We start from the raw sequence: 21,056 nt of genomic DNA, 5'->3' as shown, positions 1-21,056 counted from the left end.
GTCTGGAGGAGCGTTTGTTCTGATCGTGTCTGGCGGAGCGTTTGGTCTGGTCGGTGTCTGGAGGAGCGTTTGTTCTGGTCGGTGTCTGGAGGAGCGTTTGTTCTGGTCGTGTCTGGAGGAGCGTTTGTTCTGGTCGGTGTCTGGAGGAGCGTTTGTTCTGGTCGGTGTCTGGAGGAGCGTTTGTTCTGGTCGGTGTCTGGAGGAGCGTTTGTTCTGGTCGGTGTCTGGAGGAGCGTTTGTTCTGATCGTGTCTGGAGGAGCGTTTGTTCTGGTCGGTGTCTGGAGGAGCGTTTGTTCTGGTCGGTGTCTGGAGGAGCGTTTGTTCTGGTCGTGTCTGGAGGAGCGTTTGTTCTGATCGTGTCTGGAGGAGCGTTTGTTCTGGTCGGTGTCTGGAGGAGCGTTTGTTCTGGTCGATGTCTGGAGGAGCGTTTGTTCTGATCGTGTCTGGAGGAGCGTTTGTTCTGGTCGGTGTCTGGAGGAGCGTTTGTTCTGGTCGTGTCTGGAGGAGCGTTTGTTCTGATCGTGTCTGGAGGAGCGTTTGTTCTGGTCGGTGTCTGGAGGAGCGTTTGTTCTGGTCGTGTCTGGAGGAGCGTTTGTTCTGATCGTGTCTGGAGGAGCGTTTGTTCTGGTCGGTGTCTGGAGGAGCGTTTGTTCTGGTCGTGTCTGGAGGAGCGTTTGTTCTGATCGGTGTCTGGAGGAGCGTTTGTTCTGGTCGTGTCTGGAGGAGCGTTTGTTCTGGTCGTGTCTGGAGGAGCGTTTGTTCTGGTCGTGTCTGGAGGAGCGTTTGTTCTGGTCGTGTCTGGAGGAGCGTTTGTTCTGATCGTGTCTGGAGGAGCGTTTGTTCTGGTCGTGTCTGGAGGAGCGCTTGTTCTGGTCGGTGTCTGGAGGAGCGTTTGTTCTGGTCGTGTCTGGAGGAGCGTTTGTTCTGATCGTGTCTGGAGGAGCGTTTGTTCTGATCGTGTCTGGAGGAGCGTTTGTTCTGGTCGTGTCTGGAGGAGCGTTTGTTCTGGTCGTGTCTGGAGGAGCGTTTGTTCTGGTCGTGTCTGGAGGAGCGTTTGTTCTGGTCGGTGTCTGGAGGAGCGTTTGTTCTGGTCGTGTCTGGAGGAGCGTTTGTTCTGGTCGTGTCTGGAGGAGCGTTTGTTCTGGTCGTGTCTGGAGGAGCGTTTGTTCTGGTCGTGTCTGGAGGAGCGTTTGTTCTGGTCCTGTCTGGAGGAGCGTTTGTTCTGGTGGATACTGAGCTGCTCCTGTGTGGATTCTTCTTTCTGTGAAAGCTCACCTGAGTCGTCCCAAAGAGGGTGGACAACACTTCCAGTGTCTACTTGTATTCCTCTAAGAAAAGCATGTTTCCTCTTAAAACTGACTCTTTAACGGGTAGAATTACAGTTTTTTGAGACGGAAACGAGACTAAAACTTCATGACAAGAGAACAGTGATTGAAATATTTTACATTTTTTGTGATAATGTGAAAGATGGCCGAATGGACAAATGAATAATTACTGTTTTAATGCAAAGTTGTCCTCAACGAATCACAAGGAAATCCAAAGGTAACGATGGATTTGTTTCACTCGTCTGTCGAGTTTGATGAATATTGATTCGATCAGTACTTTGGTTATCTGGAGCGTCACAAATATTAACATATCTCTTGTTTCTGAATCTTGGGTTTTCGAAGTCGCCATCTTGTTTTTGTTTGCAACCAGAAGTGACGGGAGAGGGAGGAGCTAAGTACAACCGAACCCTGAGGCGACCAAAATGTTACAATTAACCTTTTCATGAAGTGAAAACACTGTAAAAAGTGTTAAAGTTGAAAGACAAAAACACGGACAACCCTGTGATAGAGACCTGTCAATCAGCATGTAGCCCCGCCCTAAAGCAGCCCCTGCTTTATGGTCTGTGTGACTGTAAGCTAAACTGAGCAACATTTTCTCTCCATCTCTTCAATGTTTTGTCTGATATCTAGCGAGCTACGATATCAACAGTTTATCATCTCAAATGTTTGCGATATTGATTCTGTCCCTGGATGTGTAACTTCGGCGCTTCTTCTCTGGTCTGATCGCTGTTCACCTCCAGTCTTTGTGTTCCTGCCTCCAGCTGACGCCGTGATGTAACACGACTGTTAGCGGCGCTGTAGCGTCGTCGGTGAATGTTTGGACTGTTATTGACCGGACTGTTATTGACTCTCTTATCGGTGCTTTTTGATTATTTTGTGAGGAAAAAAGACGTTTAATAAATGAAATAATCCTCATGAACATATAACGGAGCTCGTCTATAATAAAGAACAATAGAAGACAATAGAAGAGGCTACAATGCAGCAGTGAGCTGAGACGACCAGCAGGGGGAGACGCCTCACTGTAACCTCTACACTGAAGATATAGATCAGTCACATGACCAGACACAGATATAAAGTTGTGGAGTGAGTCATGTGTAAAAAGCAGCAGAGTAAATATAGGAGAGGACCTCACATGTGAACCTGTCAGCAGCTGTCACTGTGAGTGTGTGTGACAGTGTGTGTGTGTGTCACAAATGTAATTCACTTCATTGGAACTTCATTGATTCATTTCATTTTTCAATGAAATGAATCACTTTTAAATCATAAGAAAGTTTTTTTTTTAAATATTATAAATATTATTTATGAAAATGTTATTTTTTGCATTGTCTTGTTTTCCCTTTTGTACCGAAAACATACCGAGCCGTGAGTTTGCTGGAGGGCTCTAATGACTACAATACCCATGAGCCTTAGCGGTGCTGCTAACGTGCTAACACCGCGACCTGTTTGTGACTGCAGACTTCTCCTCAGCAGGTCGCTGCTTCACCTTCCAGGTTCAGACCAGAGAGTCCCGGTTCCACTTGGACCTGGTTCTGCTGAACCGCCTGATGGATCCAGTTCTAGCTGCACACGTTTCCTGAACAAGAGAGCCGCAGACCCGTCGTAACCAGCTGTTTTGTGTTGTTCCCTGGTTTACAGAAGTACAGACACCAGGATGAGGACTCGTCCCCCCAGGACCAGAGCTCCCGCCCGCTGACGGAGGAGGCGGGGGGGCCGGAGCTGGTCCAGGTAGCCGAGAAGAACCTCTCCCAGATTGAGAACGTGCACGGATACGTGACCCACGCTCACATCTCCCCCATGAAGGTAGGAGACTCTTTATCTGTTCATTAGAACCTTCACCGGCTCTTTTTACAGTTAACTGTGGAGGCAAAGGAGTGACTTAAATAAATCATCTGTAGAGTCAATACCACGAATAAAGAGTGAATAATACAACAGTGAAATATAAAGAGGAACTAGAAAATGCATTTCCTGCTGAAAATGCATTGGAATGCTGAAATGAATCTCAAAAACATTGCTGAAAATAGATATCCAATTTTAAAAAAAATTGCAAAAAGTTGAAAGATTACAAATATGAAGTTATGTCACCCCTCTCCTGAAAGAGCTGAACATTTTGATATTCGAACGGTTTCTGTAGCTTAAAAGAATTCCAGCGGTAGTGATATTTGTTGTAGTAGTAGTAGAAGTATTATTCGCAGTATAAGTATGAGTAGCATTTGAATAAGTACTAGTTGTAGCAGTAGTGATATTTGCAGTAGTAGTAGAAGTTGTCGTCGAAGTATTTGTAATTAGAAGAAGTAGTAGAAGTAGTAGTATCAGCAGTCGTACTAATAGCTGTAGTAGTATTAGTACTGGTTATTAGTACTGGTAGTAGCAGGAATAGCAGTATTAGCAGTTGTGGTATCAGTAATAATAGTAGTGGTAGTGGTAGTAATAGCAGTAGTGGTAGTAATAATATTTATGGTAGCAGTAATAGCAGTAGTGGTAGTAGTAATAGTAGCAACAGCAAAAGTTGTAGTAGTAGTGGTAATACTAGAAATATTAGCAGTAGTAGTAGTTGTCGCAGTATTAGTAAGAGCATTCATTATTTCAACAAAAAAGCAATAAAAGATAAATAAAAGAATAAAGAATGAGTGAGAGAGACAGAGAAGAAAGAATGAGTGAGTGAGAGAGAAAGAATGAGGAATGAGAGAGAGAGAGAAGAAAGAATGAGTGAGAGAGAAGAAAGAATGAGAGAGAGAAGAAAGAATGAGAGAGAGAGAAAGAATGAGGAATGAGAGAGAGAGAGAAGAAAGAATGAGTGAGAGAGAAGAAAGAATGAGTGAGTGAGAGAGAAAGAATGAGGAATGAGAGAGAGAGAGAAGAAAGAATGAGTGAGAGAGAATAAAGAATGAGTGAGTGAGAGAGAGAGAGAGAGAGAGAATAAAGAATGAGTGAGAGAGAAGAAAGAATGTTTAAATACAGTTAATCCATGAGGCTTTTATTTTGAAAGGGTGGGACTGGGTGGGGGAGGGAGGGGGAGAGGAGACATAATCATCATGTTTGACACATAAACAGAGGTTATTAAATGACAGGCTTCATCACAAGCAGTTCAGTTAGAATTCACTCTCTGGGGCTTTTATTTTGAAATGGGGTGTGTATGTGTTTATGAGTTGATTGATGTTTTGTACTAAGAATCTGAATCTATAAAGTAGCTTGTACCTAAATCATTTTTTTAAACATGGTGAAGTATAAAGTAGCAGAAAAAACTATTTTGCGATTTTGAGGTACTTGTACTTCAGTACAGTACTTGTGTAAATGTACTTTCATCACTGCTCCAACAAAAGCACAAAGTTCTTAGTTTTGAGCACCAGATTGATGCTTTTAACTTTTAAATGTACATTTTCTTCAGGGGAAGCGTGAAGATTGCTATTAAGAGTTAGTGTTGAGCCCTGGTACGTGTCACTCGAATGTTTTACAAACATAGTTAGTTCGTGGTGTTTTATTCATGCCATGCATCTCTTTTCATTTCATTGTGGGAATATTTTCACTGAAGAAACAAGACATTTTTTTAATTGGGACGGTGGTGATAAAGTTCAGCTCCCCGGTTTGTCATGTGGAGTTTTTTGTTGCATGTAATGAATTGTTATTTTTTACTTTGAAGTATTCCCCCATTTTTAAAAGTATTGTAGGAGACTCAGCGGTAACTGGTGCTCAGGTTGTGGTGCGTTTGCAGTCGACCCTTTTTAACACGGAATTGTAAAATGTCCTCCCGCTGCCTTTATTAATGAATTAAACATTAATTTGAGTCCTGTTACTCTGACCACGTTAGTCCTGTTAATCTGAATACGTTAGTCCTGTTAATCTGAACACGTTAGTCCTGTTAATCTGAACACGTTAGTCCTGTTAATCTGACCACGTTAGTCCTGTTAATCTGAAGACGTTAGTCCTGTTAATCTGAATACGTTAGTCCTGTTAATCTGAACACGTTAGTCCTGTTAATCTGAATACGTTAGTCCTGTTAATCTGAACACGTTAGTCCTGTTAATCTGAAGACGTTAGTCCTGTTAATCTGACCACGTTAGTCCTGTTAATCTGAAGACGTTAGTCCTGTTAATCTGAACACGTTAGTCCTGTTAATCTGAACACGTTAGTCCTGTTAATCTGAATACGTTAGTCCTGTTAATCTGAACACGTTAGTCCTGTTAATCTGAACACGTTAGTCCTGTTAATCTGAACACGTTAGTCCTGTTAATCTGAACACGTTAGTCCTGTTAATCTGAACACGTTAGTCCTGTTAATCTGAACGCGTTAGTCCTGTTAATATGACCGCGTTAGTCCTGTTAATATGACCGCGTTAGTCCTGTTAATATGACCACGTTAGTCCTATTAATCTGACCATGTTAGTCCTGTTAATATGACCACGTTAGTCCTATTAATCTGACCATGTTAGTCCTGTTAATATGACCACGTTAGTCCTGTTAATATGACCGCGTTAGTCCTGTTAATATGACCGCGTTAGTCCTGTTAATATGACCGCGTTAGTCCTGTTAATATGCACCGTGGAGCTCTCCTGCCACCTTGTGGTGTTCAGACAAACTGAAATAGTACCATAAGTATCATAATACTCTCCCTGACTGCTGCATTCAGACCCGGAGAGTTTATGTGACTGAAAACATCAGAACCCGGTTTATTGTCCAGTAGGTTTTGGTGTATAACAATAAATTAATAAATGCAGTCAGAGAAAATGGAAATAAAAGCAAGAAACATAAATACAACCAGACATCATCATATTAATAAAACTACCAACAGTAATAATAAATCTGACATTGATCAGAATCGTTCAAACACAGTTATCAGTTTAGTATAAACTGGATCCGGCCTGGTTCGGTGTGATGGTTTCTGGGTATTTGTGGTGATATTCTACATTCATGTAGGCCTGTCTGTCTCTACACATACCTGTCTCTCTCTCTGTCTGTCTCACTACACATACCTGTCTCTCTCTCTCTGTCTGTCTCTACACATACCTGTCTCTCTCTCTGTCTGTCTCTCTACACATACCTGTCTCTCTCTCTGTCTGTCTCTCTACACATACCTGTCTCTCTCTCTCTCTCTCTCTCTCTCTCTCTCTCTGTCTCTCTACACATACCTGTCTCCCTCTCTCTCTGTGTCTCTACACATACCTGTCTCTCTCTCTGTCTGTCTCTCTACACATACCTGTCTCTCTCTCTGTCTGTCTCTCTACACATACCTGTCTCTCTCTCTGTCTGTCTCTCTACACATACCTGTCTCTGTCTCTCTACACATACCTGTCTCTCTCTCTCGCTCTGTCTCTCTACACATACCTGTCTCTCTCTCTCTGTCTGTCTCTCGACACATACCTGTCTCTCTCTCTGTCTGTCTCTACACATACCTGTCTCTCTCTCTCTCTGTCTCTCTACACATACCTGTCTCTCTCTCTCTGTCTGTCTCTCTACACATACCTGTCTCTCTCTGTCTGTCTCTACACATACCTGTCGCTCTCTCTCTGTCTGTCTCTCTACACATACCTGTCGCTCTCTCTGTCTCTCTACACATACCTGTCTCTCTCTCTCTGTCTGTCTCTCTACACATACCTGTCTCTCTCTCTGTCTGTCTCTCTACACATACCTGTCTCTCTCTCTCTCTCTGTCTCTCTACACATACCTGTCTCTCTCTCTCGCTCTGTCTCTCTACACATACCTGTCTCTCTCTCTGTCTGTCTCTCTACACATACCTGTCTCTGTCTGTCTCTCTACACATACCTGTCTCTCTCTCTGTCTGTCTCTACACATACCTGTCTCTCTACACATACCTGTCTCTCTCTCTGTCTGTCTCTCTACACATACCTGTCTCTCTCTCTGTCTGTTTCTCTACACATACCTGTCTCTCTCTCTGTCTGTCTCTCTACACATACCTGTCTCCCTCCCTCTCTGTCTCTCTACACATACCTGTCTCTCTCTCTGTCTGTCTCTCTACACATACCTGTCTCTCTCTGTCTGTCTCTCTACACATACCTGTCTCTCTCTCTCTGTCTGTCTCTCTACACATACCTGTCTCTCTCTCTCTCTGTCTGTCTCTCTACACATACCTGTCTCCCTCTCTCTCTGTCTCTCTACACATACCTGTCTCTCTCTCTGTCTGTCTCTCTACACATATCTGTCTCTCTCTCTCTGTCTGTCTCTCTACACATACCTGTCTCTCTCTCTCTGTCTGTCTCTCTACACATACCTGTCTCTCTCTCTCTGTCTGTCTCTCTACACATACCTGTCTCTCTCTCTCTCTCTGTCTCTCTACACATACCTGTCTCTCTCTCTCTCTCTCTCTCTGTCTCTCTACACATACCTGTCTCTCTCTCTCGCTCTGTCTCTCTACACATACCTGTCTCTCTCTCTGTCTGTCTCTCTACACATACCTGTCTCTCTCTCTCTCTCTCTGTCTCTCTACACATACCTGTCTCTCTCTCTCTCTCTCTGTCTCTCTACACATACCTGTCTCTCTCTCTCTGTCTGTCTCTCTACACATACCTGTCTCTCTCTCTCTCTCTCTGTCTCTCTACACATACCTGTCTCTCTCTCTCTCTCTCTGTCTCTCTACACATACCTGTCTCTCTCTCTCTGTCTCTCTCTCTACACATCAGCACCTGAACCTGCTCGTAAACATCAGCAGACTAGTTTCATCGCTCCACCTCCTCTCATCCTCACCTTCTCTCCTCTCGTCCTTAGCTCCTGTCCTCTCGTCCTCACCTCCTCTCCTCTCTCGTCCTCTCCCCTCTCATCCTCACCTCCTCTCTCATCTCACCTCCTCTCTCGTCCTCCTCTCATCCTCACCTTCTCTCCTCTCGTCCTTACCTCCTCTCTCATCCTCACCTTGTCTCCTCTCGTCCTGTCCTCTCGTCCTCACCTCCTGTCCTCACCTCCTCTCCTCTCTCATCCTCACCTCCTCTCCTCACCTCTCTGTCTCTCTTTAAAGATGAACTGTCTCTCTCCTGCTTTGCCGTCTCCTGTATTTTGACCCTCGCGAGACTCCGTCTTTCCTCCTCCTCCTATCCTTTAGGTAGCATCTCTGGAGAGCATCTTTGACGGTTCCTCAGCATTAGGACAACAGCACCTCCCGGAGCTCCCCTCCCCCACGTCCTCCACCCTCTATTCCTCCTGCTCCTCCAACCCCTACCCCCGAATCCAGGTAAACCCTTTACCCCCAAATACAGGTAAACCCTTTACCCCCAAATACAGGTAAACCCTTTACCCCCAAATACAGGTAAACCCTTTACCCCCAAATCCAGGTAAACCCTTTACCCCCGAATCCAGGTAAACCCCTTACCCCCAAATCCAGGTAAACCCTTTACCCCCCAATCCAGGTAAACCCTTTACCCCCCAATCCAGGTAAACCCTTTACCCCCCAATCCAGGTAAACCCTTTACCCCCCAATCCAGGTAAACCCTTTACCCCCCAATCCAGGTAAACCCTTTACCCCCAAATCCAGGTAAACCCTTTACCCCCCAATCCAGGTAAACCCTTTACCCCCCAATCCAGGTAAACCCTTTACCCCCAAATCCAGGTAAACCCTTTGCCCCCAAATCCAGGTAAACCCCTAGCCCCCAATACAGGTAAACCCCTAGCCCCCAATCCAGGTAAACCCTTTACCCCCCAATCCAGGTAAACCCTTTACCCCCCAATCCAGGTAAACCCTTTACCCCCAAATACAGGTAAACCCTTTGCCCCCAAATCCAGGTAAACCCTTTGCCCCCAAATCCAGGTAAACCCTTTGCCCCCAAATCCAGGTAAACCCCTAGCCCCCAATACAGGTAAACCCCTAGCCCCCAATCCAGGTAAACCCCACCCCCCAATCCAGGTAACCCCCCATGGTGGTCCAGACCTCATCATCAGTCCTGCTGGAAACAAGAGTTCACTTTTCAGAGAGTCACACTGACCATGTTCAATAACAATGATTAATATTCCTGTTGACATTCAGTTGTTGATATTCTGATTAACGTAGAACAACTCTATGCCTCTTCATCCTCATCTTCATCCTCAGTGAATCCCACGGTGACGTCATTCTCTTCTGTTTGACAGGTCGATGCTCTAACATGTGGTACTCTGTTAGTGTAAAAGTACTAATACCACAGTGTGAAAATACTCTATTAGTGGACAACATATTCTGTTAGAGTATAGTACTAATACAACACATACTTGATGAATGGACTAATTGATTGATGGTTTCAGCTGCACTTATTTTTTGTGCAAACATCTTAATTTGTAAAGTCGCTGAATCCGTCTCTATCTGATAAACGTAGTGGAGTAGTAGGAGTAGAACGTACCATGAAAAGAAAAAGACTCAAGTGAAGTACAAGTACCTCGAAGTTGTACAGAGGTTGAGTAAATGTATTCGGTTACATTCCTCAAACACATGAGCAGCTGAGCTCCTCTGAGAAATCTCCAACGATAACGTCGCGACACCATCACGACACCGTCACGATACCGTCACGATACGATAACGATACGATAACGTAGGGCTGGGCGATATGGCCTAAAAAAAAAATCTCCGATTTTTTTACAAAAAATCCGATTCACGATTTAAATCGATTTTTTCCCCCAACAATTTTTGCAGATGACAGAAGCTGTTGAAAACAATTTTTTATTTTATTTTGTGATGATTTTCCCAAGTAGGTTGATAAAAATAAAGTGCAAACAAAACCTGAACATTGTAGAAAGGTGCCTGTGGTATACAAAAAGTATTTGGTCACTCTTTTGTTTCCCTGAATCATTTAAATATAAAATTAAATTAAACATAACATTAAATGGCATTAAATAGTAGCCTTCCATTGTAAACAACTGTGCAAATGTAACTTTTTACAGTAAGCTTTTCTAACTGAATACACTGATACAAACACAGCATGAAATAAAATGTATGTGACCCTTTAACATTCACATTTTCAAAAGTGCAACATCTGATCTAACATCAACATAACATATTTTGCACAGTAAATAAGTGCATGTAAACAAAATCAAGTGCATTCACAACATAACCAACAGTATTAAACAGTAGTGCATGTTTTTTCTAAATATTTTTTGCCAGGAAGACAAGCCTGTCTACTACCTCTGGCTTCAGGCATGCACGGTGGCATGTAACAATGCCCCCCCACACACTGAAAAGCCTCTCAGAGGGGGCACTTGTAGCTGGCACAGAGAGGTATTTCTTTGCTAAAGTACTTAGCCTTGGAAAGTTAAGTTGGTGACGCTTCCACCAGTCAAGTGGATCGGTGTCTGGGTCAACCTGCTGGACCACAGGTCAGTTGTTGCGGAGTAGAATGACATCCCCTCCAGCTCCGCAGAGATCCTTTGGCGTGTACTATTGTACAGCCGAGGCAAGGCAACGTCAGAAAAATGTTTACGGCTTGGTAGCACGTACCTGGGGTCCAAAGCTTTGAGAAGGTGAATAAACCCCGGCTTTTCCACGGTGTATATGGGCACCATATCTTTTGCGATATACATCGCGACTGCATCCGTGATGGCTTTCCACCGGGCACTCTTCTTCTCATGCGGAGTACAGTTGGTGAATGTCTCCAAAATGCTGGGTTTTTGTTGTGAGGTGGCGGCGGCGGCGGCGTCGCTTGTGCTCCCGCGGTTGTTGTGCTGCTTGATTTTGTAGCAATAGCTTTTAGACAGACCTTACATCGTGGTGCTGTTTGTTCTGTGTCAGATGACACGAACCCGAACCATTTCCAGACCACCGAAGACACATTCTTCCCTCTCTTAAGAACGAGAGCTTCACTGCTGGCCGCCATTGTTTTCGTTTGTAAACAATGCGCGCGCACTCTACTACGGGAACTCAACGGGGGGGAGGGGTGGGGGCGATTTTCTCGATTTTCAATAAAACACATCGCCTTAAAGCACACATTCGAATTAATCGATTAAATCGATTTATCGCCCAGCCCTACGATAACGTCACGATACCGTCACGACACCTTCACGACACGACACGTCACGATATAACTTCACGATATAACGTCACGATACCGTAACAATACCGTAACGACACGTCACGATATAACGTCACGATACCTTCACGATATAACGTCAATACTGTAACGATACCGTCACGATATAACGTCACGATACCGTCACGATACCGTCACGATACCTTCACGATACCATCACGATATAACGTCACAATACTGTAACGATGCCGTCACGATATAACGTCACGATACCGTCACGGCACTGTCACGATACCTTCACGATATAACGTCACAATACTGTAACGATACCGTCACGATATAACGTCACGATGCCGTCACGATATAACGTCACAATACTGTAACGATACCGTCACGATATAACGTCACGATACCGTCACGACACCGCCACGATACCGGCACGATATAACGTCACAATACTGTAACGATACCATCACGATATACCGTCACGATACCGTCACGACACCGCCACGATACCGTCACAATATAACGTCACGATATAACGTTACGATAACGTCTCTCCTCCTGTTGGTTAGCCATTAGCGGTGCTGCTAACGTTACTAGCTCTCCTCCTGTTGTTAGCCGTTAGCGGTGCTGCTAACGTTACTAGCTCTCCTCCTGTTGGTTAGCCGTTAGCCGTGCTGCTAACGTTACTAGCTCTCCTCCTGTTGGTCTAAACACTGATTGGTTGTTTACAATGAAACATAATCAGAGATCAGAGACTAGAAACACATGTTCTACTGAGTCACTACAACTTTATTTACACTCTGATGGTTAACGTTAAACTTTATTTACACTCTGATGGTTAACGTTAAACTTTATTTACACTCTGATGGTTAACGTTAAACTTTATTTACACTGATGGTTAACGTTTAAACTTTATTTACACTCTGATGGTTAACATTAAACTTTATTTACACTCTGATGGTTGACATTAAACTTTATTTACACTCTGATGGTTAACGTTAAACTTTATTTACACTGATGGTTAACGTTAAACTTTATTTACACTCTGATGGTTAACGTTCGTTCTGTTACTCCACTAATAATCGTACACTCTCATCAGACTTTGTTACAAAGTGTCTCGTGTACTGAGATAATGTCGTAAACTACAGTATATTATTGATACAGTTTGTCTCTGCCATTTAGCAGTAATAACTCTGTTTTGGTTTGTCCACTAGATGTCAGAGATGGAGTTTTAAAGGATGTAAGATGTTCTATAGAGTTGTGTGTCATCTGCACAGTGATGAAGATCAACGCTCCTCCTCTGGATTATAACTCATAAAGATATAAAAGTAGAGGACCTTGTTGTGCTCCATGTGAGACGTTTGAGGCTTTGAGCATGAAAAACATTTTGTCGAAATGTGTAACATCAGTGTTTTGACACCTCTGAAACACACATCATGAAATATAGAAACATAAACTTAGAGTATAATGACCCAAAAAAAGGGACACAAAATGCTTTTATTGAGGAAAAAGTGAGTAAATTAACTAAATAAATGTAGAAATTTAGAGAACGATGCAGTTGTGTTCAAAACAAAAGCCCATTGTCTGTTTTGCAAATTATATATTCATAGTTTCCTCACTTATGTAATCATATTATATTTGTTTTCATAAATTCTTTTGGACTTAAATTAGTTTTGTACAGTATTTAACCTGAGTATCGCTGCCTCCACACTCTTAACTACAGACTCAAATCACTTTCCTGCTCCTTTGAATCGTCCGTCGCTTCGCTCATCACAAGTCACCTCGCTGTCCGTCACGGCCGCCATTACTCAGCATTTTTATACAGGCGTGGACTCAAAACTGTGAGTCCTGACAGGACAGAGGTCATCTGGACGGAGGAGGAGGAGGAGGAGGAGGAGGAGGAGGAGGAGGAGGAGGAGGAGGAGGAGGAGGAGGAGGAGGAGGAGGAGGAGGAGGAGGAGGAGGAGGAGGAGGAGGAGGAGGAGGAGGAGGAGGAGGAGGAGGAGGAGGAGGAGGAGGAGGAGGAGGAGGAGGAGGAGGAGGAGGAGGAGGAGGAGGAGGAGGAGGAGGAGGATGCAGCAGCAGAGAGAGAGAGAGACGCTCCGCGATGCTCCTTCACCCCGCCGGGTTAATCCTCCCCCGGAGGCTCCTCTCACTCTTCCTCCCGTCGGGACTCCCGGAGTCCGACGACCGGCTCTCATAACGACCCTCGAGGAGGAGAAGGAGGAGGACGACGACCTCGCTGTGTGTCGTCGCTCCTCTCCTGAAAGCAGCACCTCCACAAAGCTCCTTCCATCTCTGCAGCCTCCCTTGTTTGTGTCTAGAGAGGAAGAAAAAGAGGAGGAGGAGGAGGACAGACAAGGTGGAGTGAAGCCCTCCTCCTCCCTCCCTCCCATCGTCTGCTCTCCAGCCAGCATCACCTCCGCCACCCCGCAGCCTGCAGCAGCAGCGAGAGAGGAGGCGCAGAGGAGGCGACACACCACCTCCTCCTCCACAGCAGCAACAAGCAGCATGCTGAACTCTGTGTGGTACGCTAAAAAGATGGGCCGTCGCATCATGGGCACCCTGAGGAGAACCAAGCGGCTCCACCGGCGCCTACTGGTAGGTCTCCTCTCTCCTCCTCCGTCTTCATAAAGCTGAGGAGGAGGTGAGTCATGTTCTGCGTGTGATCGTGCACCGCTGTATGTTGTTGTTGTTGTTGTGGACCTATCGATCGGCCCGTCGGCTGCTGGGTGAGCAGATGTGGTGAAAAGTTGCTGCTGCTGCGTCATGTGGTGGATCAGGACTCACATCTGGTTCAGATCGAACAGAAACGCCCACGATCGCTCGCATCCAGTGGTTTTGTTCGCCGCCTTCGACGAGAGCGTAATAACACACCGCGATGAGTCGGTGAAGCTGCAGCGGCCGTGAGCCGGTTATTAGATCTGAAGATCTTTCTGCTCGTCTCTCACCGTAGTGTTTCTGTTCTTTATTAAATATATCTGGAGCGAGAGAGAGAGAGAGAGACCTGCATCAACAGCAGCATCATGCTCTGGGCAGATGTAAAGGAACCCCTGCAGTAGCACATGCCTTTCTCCGGCGTTGCCTAGCAACCTGCATGCTCCTGACACGCAGCGCTACCCCCCCGCCTCTCTCACACACACACACACACACGTCAGGACTGGCTGTGGATGTTTCCTCCTCTGATCTGTAGAAGAGTCTCTCCCAACATGCTGCACAGCGATGTGTTCAGGTTGAGTTGAACGTCTCGTGCAGAGAGCTGCAGCGTTTCAGGTGACAAGCTGTGACTTGTTGAGCTGCAGTGCTTGTTGACGACTCTGTGGATGATTTGTGGAGCTCAGACGACTTCAGGAACACCGAAAACAAGAGCGCTGGACTCTCCATCGGCCATCGCTGACTCTAGAGCCTTTAGAGACGCGGTTCAGAGTGGACGTCTGACTCTGACCCGCTGAAGCGTGTTTGATATAAAACTACACCGTTCATCACAGGCAGGTTCTGCAAAGACAGATTTTATTCTTTGCCGACGGTCCTTGAACACATCATGTGTGACGAACGCTTCTGCCAGAAAAAGATATTTCATAAAAACATCTTATTCTTATTAAATGTCTCTAATAAAGAGTTCACTTTAACATGATTGTGTAAAGAGGAGAGAGAGGGCAGAGGAGAGAGAGAGGAGAGAGGGCAGAGGAGAGAGGGCAGAGGGGAGAGGGGAGAGGAGAGAGGAGAAAGGAAGAGGAGGAGGAGAGGAGAGGGCAGAGGAGAGAGAGAGGAGAGGAGAGGATGAAACATAATTCAGTATTAATAATGTGTAGCGCCTCATTTTTTTCTCAACATTGTTAAAACTTGTGGGAACTTTAAAACACACATATTTAAAGAATGAGTTTCTGGACGTTGTCCTGCTGTAATCGATGAGATTATTACTTTGTCTTTGGGGTGAACGTAGGGAAGGAGACGAGGCGTTCAGGGTGCGTAGGACAATCTGAGCTCTTTCGTGGGCGATGTTGAAAATCCACTCATGGAAATCTGTCCCAACTGCTCGTTGTCATGTCAACACTCGTTCGTGGGTTATTCTAATGTTTTAACATTCACATGCATACATCTGAAACACCATCACTGCACCTGAATCAACAGGCCGGGATGAGTTCACACGTTTGGGTAATGCTGCTGAAACAAAACTTAAATCGTGCTGTTCTTCATTCAAATGAGCTCAACCAGTAACGGTTTTATAAAATCAAAATACTAAAAGTATAAATATGAAACATCAAGAACTGAGTAAAATATAAGGTTGAACATGCGTGTTAGTCTTTATTTTAATATTCAGCACATACATGTTTAAAAATACAGTCACAAACTTACAAGAGATTTCCAAATTGAATGGAAAGTTTGCTGTGAAATCTCTTAAACTTCTACTTGTTGTTGAAACAATCAGCGAGTGTTTTACAAGGTTTAATAGATTAAATGTCCTGAACCCCGACTCCCCAGAGGATGAACCTCGTGACTCTCTCCCACGGTCCGTCCACTGAAGTCAACTTAACCCTTTCAGAACATGTAGTTTCATTGTTTTCAGTGTTACGTTTTTACCTTTGGAAGATATTCTGCCCGTGTTCTTAGTTCTGTGTTGGTTCAGTCAGGTTTTTATCCTCAGAGGCTTAAAGCTGCTGCAGCCCCCCCCCTCGCTGACATGCACGTCGCCGTGTCTGAATCCGGGGGTGACATCGATTATTCATGCCCCCCCCCCCCGCTGACATGTGCCTCGCTCACTGAAGCCGATTAATTGGCAGCAGAATGGGAGAAGACCAGAGAGGGAGTGTGTCACAGAGGGAGAAAGAGGGGGAGAGTTATTGTTGGATCTGCTGCCGAGCCCCCGAAAACAAGGACTCCATCCATAATTCATCTCATGTGGATCCTCCTCTACCAGCCCACCGATGACCGCACACTTCCCCCGGCAGGGGTTCCCCTCCAGGGCCACGAACGGCACCGAGAAGATGCCGCCGCCACCACCGCGGGTCGACATCAACCTGCAGGAGTCCATCGCCCACCTCCACCCGCTCCACCGGCAGCACGCCATCGAGCTCCACCGGCAGCAGCAGCAGCAGACGGTTCGTCCTCCGGTCCAGGCGTCTCTGTCCACGTTCACCGCCTGCACCGTGCCGGCGTCCTGCCGAGCTCGCAGTCGCTTCCTAAACCTGCGGGACAGTGTGAAGAAAAGCCCGACCAAGAGCACCGCCAAGGTGGCCAGCAGGCCGGAGATCCCCTGGGTTCCTTTCTCCTTCAGCAAGGTACCTCGACACGAGACCTCTCCGGCCTCAGTGTGACCTGTTGGTTTTTAAAGCAGTAGACGAGTCTGAGCACGTAGCGTCGTCAAAGGAGTGAGTGTGTCATAACAAGAAGTTACCAACAAATATTACAACTTTATTACAACCGTCATTTAATCCACATTGCATGCGTAGATCTTAGATCTATAAACACGCTTAAATACACGATTTAGTCTGAGTTCATACATGAAACGTGACCTCGGCGGTTAACCAGCCATCAGCTGCTGTAAAGCCCCCGCCCCCCCCCCCCCCGGGGGATCAAACCGCCAGCCTTGTGGTTAAAGAACGACCCGCTGTACACCGCCGACACACACACGGCCTAAAGGAATACACGTGTGATGAGAGAGTTCCAGACTTCAGTCAGGAGTTCACCACTTTTAGACGGGACTGTGATGAAGCGTCTCTAAATCAAACGCTCTTGATTGGTTGTTGTCTCTTTATTTACGATGTCTTTGTTTGACACTCTTCGGTCCTCCAGCTGATCAGCAGTGTGTTGATCTGTTTTCATCTGCTGCTGTTGGCAAAGAGATTTTCAGATGTGCAAGAACTTTGCAGTTTAATTGTTTTTATTATACAATACTATCATTGTTTCGCTGCATCTTATTGGCTCCTGGAGAATATATATATTTCATATTTAACTGATTTAACTTAGAAATAACTTTCAAACTTTCAAATGATTCAGATAAAGGTGAAAAACTATCCAAAGCCCAAATCTGTTTAGTTAATGATGAACGGAGAGATCGTCAAGTTGGAGAAGCTGAGAAGAGACGAGGATTATTTTTCTTCTAATAACTGATCCGTACTGACCCCTCACAGTTTACTGTTAACCATCATGTAAATAAAGTTTAACGTTAACTATCACAGTGTAAATAAAGTTTAACGTTAACTATCAGAGAGTAAATAAAGTTTAACGTTAACCATCAGTGTAAATAAAGTTTAACGTTAACCATCACAGTGTGAATAAAGTTTAACGTTAACCATCAGAGTGTAAATAAAGTTTAACGTTAACTATCAGAGAGTAAATAAAGTTTAACGTTAACCATCACAGTGTGAATAAAGTTTAACGTTAACCATCAGAGAGTAAATAAAGTTTAACGTTAACTATCACAGTGTAAATAAAGTTTAACGTTAACTATCAGAGAGTAAATAAAGTTTAACGTTAACCATCAGTGTAAATAAAGTTTAACGTTAACCATCACAGTGTGAATAAAGTTTAACGTTAACCATCAGAGAGTAAATAAAGTTTAACGTTAACTATCAGTGTAAATAAAGTTTAACGTTAACCATCAGAGTGTAAATAAAGTTTTAACGTTAACCATCACAGTGTAAATAAAGTTTAACGTTAACTATCAGAGAGTAAATAAAGTTTAACGTTAACTATCAGTGTAAATAAAGTTTAACGTTAACCATCAGAGTGTAAATAAAGTTTTAACGTTAACCATCACAGTGTAAATAAAGTTTAATGTTAACCATCAGAGTGTAAATAAAGTTTTAACGTTAACCATCACAGTGTAAATAAAGTTTAACGTTAACCATCACAGTGTAAATAAAGTTTTAATGTTAACCATCACAGTGTAAATAAAGTTTAACGTTAACCATCAGAGTGTAAATAAAGTTTTAACGTTAACCATCAGAGTGTAAATAAAGTTTAACGTTAACCATCACAGTGTAAATAAAGTTTAACGTTAACCATCACAGTGTAAATAAAGTTTAACGTTAACCATCAGAGTGTAAATAAAGTTTAACGTTAACCATCAGAGTGTAAATAAAGTTTAACGTTAACCATCAGAGTGTAAATAAAGTTTAACGTTAACCATCAGAGTGTAAATAAAGTTTTAACGTTAACCATCAGAGTGTAAATAAAGTTTAACGTTAACCATCACAGTGTAAATAAAGTTTAACGTTAACCATCACAGTGTAAATAAAGTTTAACATTCACCATCACAGTGTAAATAAAGTTTAACGTTAACCATCAGAGTGTAAATAAAGTTTTAACATTCACCATCACAGTGTAAATAAAGTTTAACGTTAACCATCAGAGTGTAAATAAAGTTTTAACGTTAACCATCACAGTGTAAATATAGTTTTAACGTTAACCATCAGTGTAAATAAAGTTTTAACGTTAACCATCATAGTGTAAATAAAGTTTAACGTTAACCATCAGTGTAAATAAAGTTTAACGTTAACCATCACAGTGTAAATAAAGTTGTAGTGACTCAGTAGAACATGTGTTTCTAGTCTCTGATCTCTGATCATGTTTCATTGTAAACAACCAATCAGTGTTTAAACCAACAGGAGGAGAGCTAGTAACGTTAGCAGCACCGCTAACGGCTAACCAACAGGAGGAGAGCTAGTAACGTTAGCAGCACCGCTAACGGCTAACCAACAGGAGGAGAGCTAGTAACGTTAGCAGCACCGCTAACGGCTAACCAACAGAGGTTCACTTCAGTTACACTATGATGCCTTCAGGCTCTGCTCAGTGAACATGAGTACTGGCTGAAGGTTCATTATAACGTTATCGTGATGTGTTCACATGTCATCTGTAAAATGTAGTTTTGGTGATAAACTAGAATAAATCCAGTAGTTTGAAGGAGATGTTTATGAATATGAAACAGAAGTAGGCTGTTGGGTCGAAAATCTTGAAGTGTCTGAATAGAAACAAAAAATATTTATATATATATATATACTAAATAAATAAAACATCAAAAATGAGAAAATGATTTGTGAATAATGAGAATAAATACTATGAATACGTAGGATTGGTGTTAAATCTAAATTAAATGTTCGTACGTTTGAGCTCTTATTTGTACAGGTTTATATGTCCTTTCCTGCCACTAGGGGTCTCAGTCAAAACAATAACAGGCGTGATGAAGCAGCGTGGGATCATGGGAGTTGTAGTCTTCATTGCAGTCGTTCAGGTTTTGTTTTTTAACCACGGAGGGTTTGGGATTATTTCAGTACAAAACTCCATAAACCCGAAAACAATATAATACACATTATTCTGAAGTATGAGAACTTTTACTTTTTGAACTTTGAAACGGATCCTTTTGTACTTCAGTCAGATTGTGAATGCAGTACTTGTACACTGTGGTATTACTGCTTTCACTGAAGTGATCTCATTCATCCGGCAAATATTTTATACTAGAACTAGAACCTGAAAGGGTTCTTCAGCTTGTCTCATGGGAGAACCCTTTTTGGAGGGTTTTACCTAGAACCTGTCATTAAGGGTTCTACCTAGAACCATCTGTAAAATGATCCATCCGTAGAACCTCCTATGGTGAGGTTCTACGGATGTTCTACCCTTTCATGATGAAATTGTTCTGGATAGAAACCTCTGGAAGGCAAGGCTTATATAACTTTATAGTGACATGCAAAATCGAGTTTCAAATAATCATAATAATAATTAAAAAACATCAATGGCATATCAAATAAAATTTAAATAAAAATTGAATGCCTCTTTTCTATTTGCAACCTTCTGAGGTCAATATCAAAATAAACTTTTTCCACAGGCTAATAATACATTTGAAAATAAAATAACAATAATGAATGAATCAAACATTCAAGCCTTGAAGTAGCAAGAGAAAGTGCGTGAATAAAACGTTAATTATTGCTCAGTTTGCTACACTGAGTTGCTTTAACACTAAATATGGAACAAGCAACGCTTATATAACTTAATAGTGCAAAATCAACTTCCAAAAAACATCAATGGTATATTAAATCCAATTTAAATAAAAAATGGAATGCCTCTTTTCTATTTGCAGCCTTCTGAGGTAAATATCAACATTAACTTTTTACACAGGCTAATACATTTGAAAACAAAATAACAACGAACAAATCAACCATTCAGGCCGTTTTACTCCTCAGTTTGCGACACACTGATCTAATCTGATGTGCCCAAGCCAGATACCTGGCATCTCTTCTTGGATACTAGTTCATTAATGTCGGGGTTCAGGCTTTGAGCTGAGGAAACCTTCATTATGGAACGAAGGTGTTCATCAGTCAGACGTATCCTGTGAGACGTTTTCGTCATCTTCATTGAGGAGAAAAGTTGCTCACATCGATAAGTGCTGCCCAACATGGAGAGCAATTGAGCAGCTGGGGTGCGGAGCTGAGGCATTGTGTCAGCGATGAATTGTGGAAACTGTGCGGCGCCAACGGCATCATACTTTGACCTCAGCGTGTCATCACACTGGAGTTCAATCAGCTCCATTTGGAGGTTAGTTGGTGCTTTTTCCACATCAACTGCGAAGGGATTACTAAGCAGTTCAAATCTACATGTCTGACCATCAAAGTCGCCAAATCGCCGGATAAACTCAGCGCGAGTACACTGAGTGTTTCAGCAAACTGCGCGCACACGGCGGTAGAGATCTGCGTTGTTATGCTTGGCAGCAGGGGAAATGGCCACGGTTTCCTTGCAGCAGCTGATTCTCCCACAGGCAGAGTTCAGTTTTAAAAGCTCTCACTGACGAGTGTAGCTG

At 43.5% G+C, this 21,056-nt stretch overlaps 1 protein-coding gene across 9 annotated transcripts in view; it reads left to right on the top strand.

The window, feature by feature from the left end:
• dlg1b (discs large MAGUK scaffold protein 1b) overlaps positions 1 to 21,056 on the top strand; it is a 60,204-nt gene that overhangs the window by 10,542 nt on the left and 28,606 nt on the right. For 7 of the 9 annotated variants that reach the window (XM_079285163.1, XM_079285164.1, XM_079285161.1 and 4 more), the window contains exon 4: positions 2,962 to 3,126. In XM_079285163.1, the coding sequence (XP_079141289.1) occupies positions 2,962 to 3,126 (165 nt within the window). Of the gene's footprint in view, positions 1 to 2,961; positions 3,127 to 8,373; positions 8,503 to 13,800; positions 13,865 to 21,056 lie in introns of those variants that run through there. The other 2 variants (XM_079285168.1, XM_079285167.1) reach the window with 2 other exon arrangements.

This window comes from Melanostigma gelatinosum (assembly GCF_949748355.1).
Source record: "Melanostigma gelatinosum genome assembly, chromosome: 15".
In the NCBI taxonomy this organism is placed as follows: Eukaryota; Metazoa; Chordata; class Actinopteri; order Perciformes; family Zoarcidae; genus Melanostigma; species Melanostigma gelatinosum.
The sequence above is the reverse complement of the archived record's forward strand: the minus strand, read 5'-3'. Positions and strand labels throughout refer to the sequence as shown.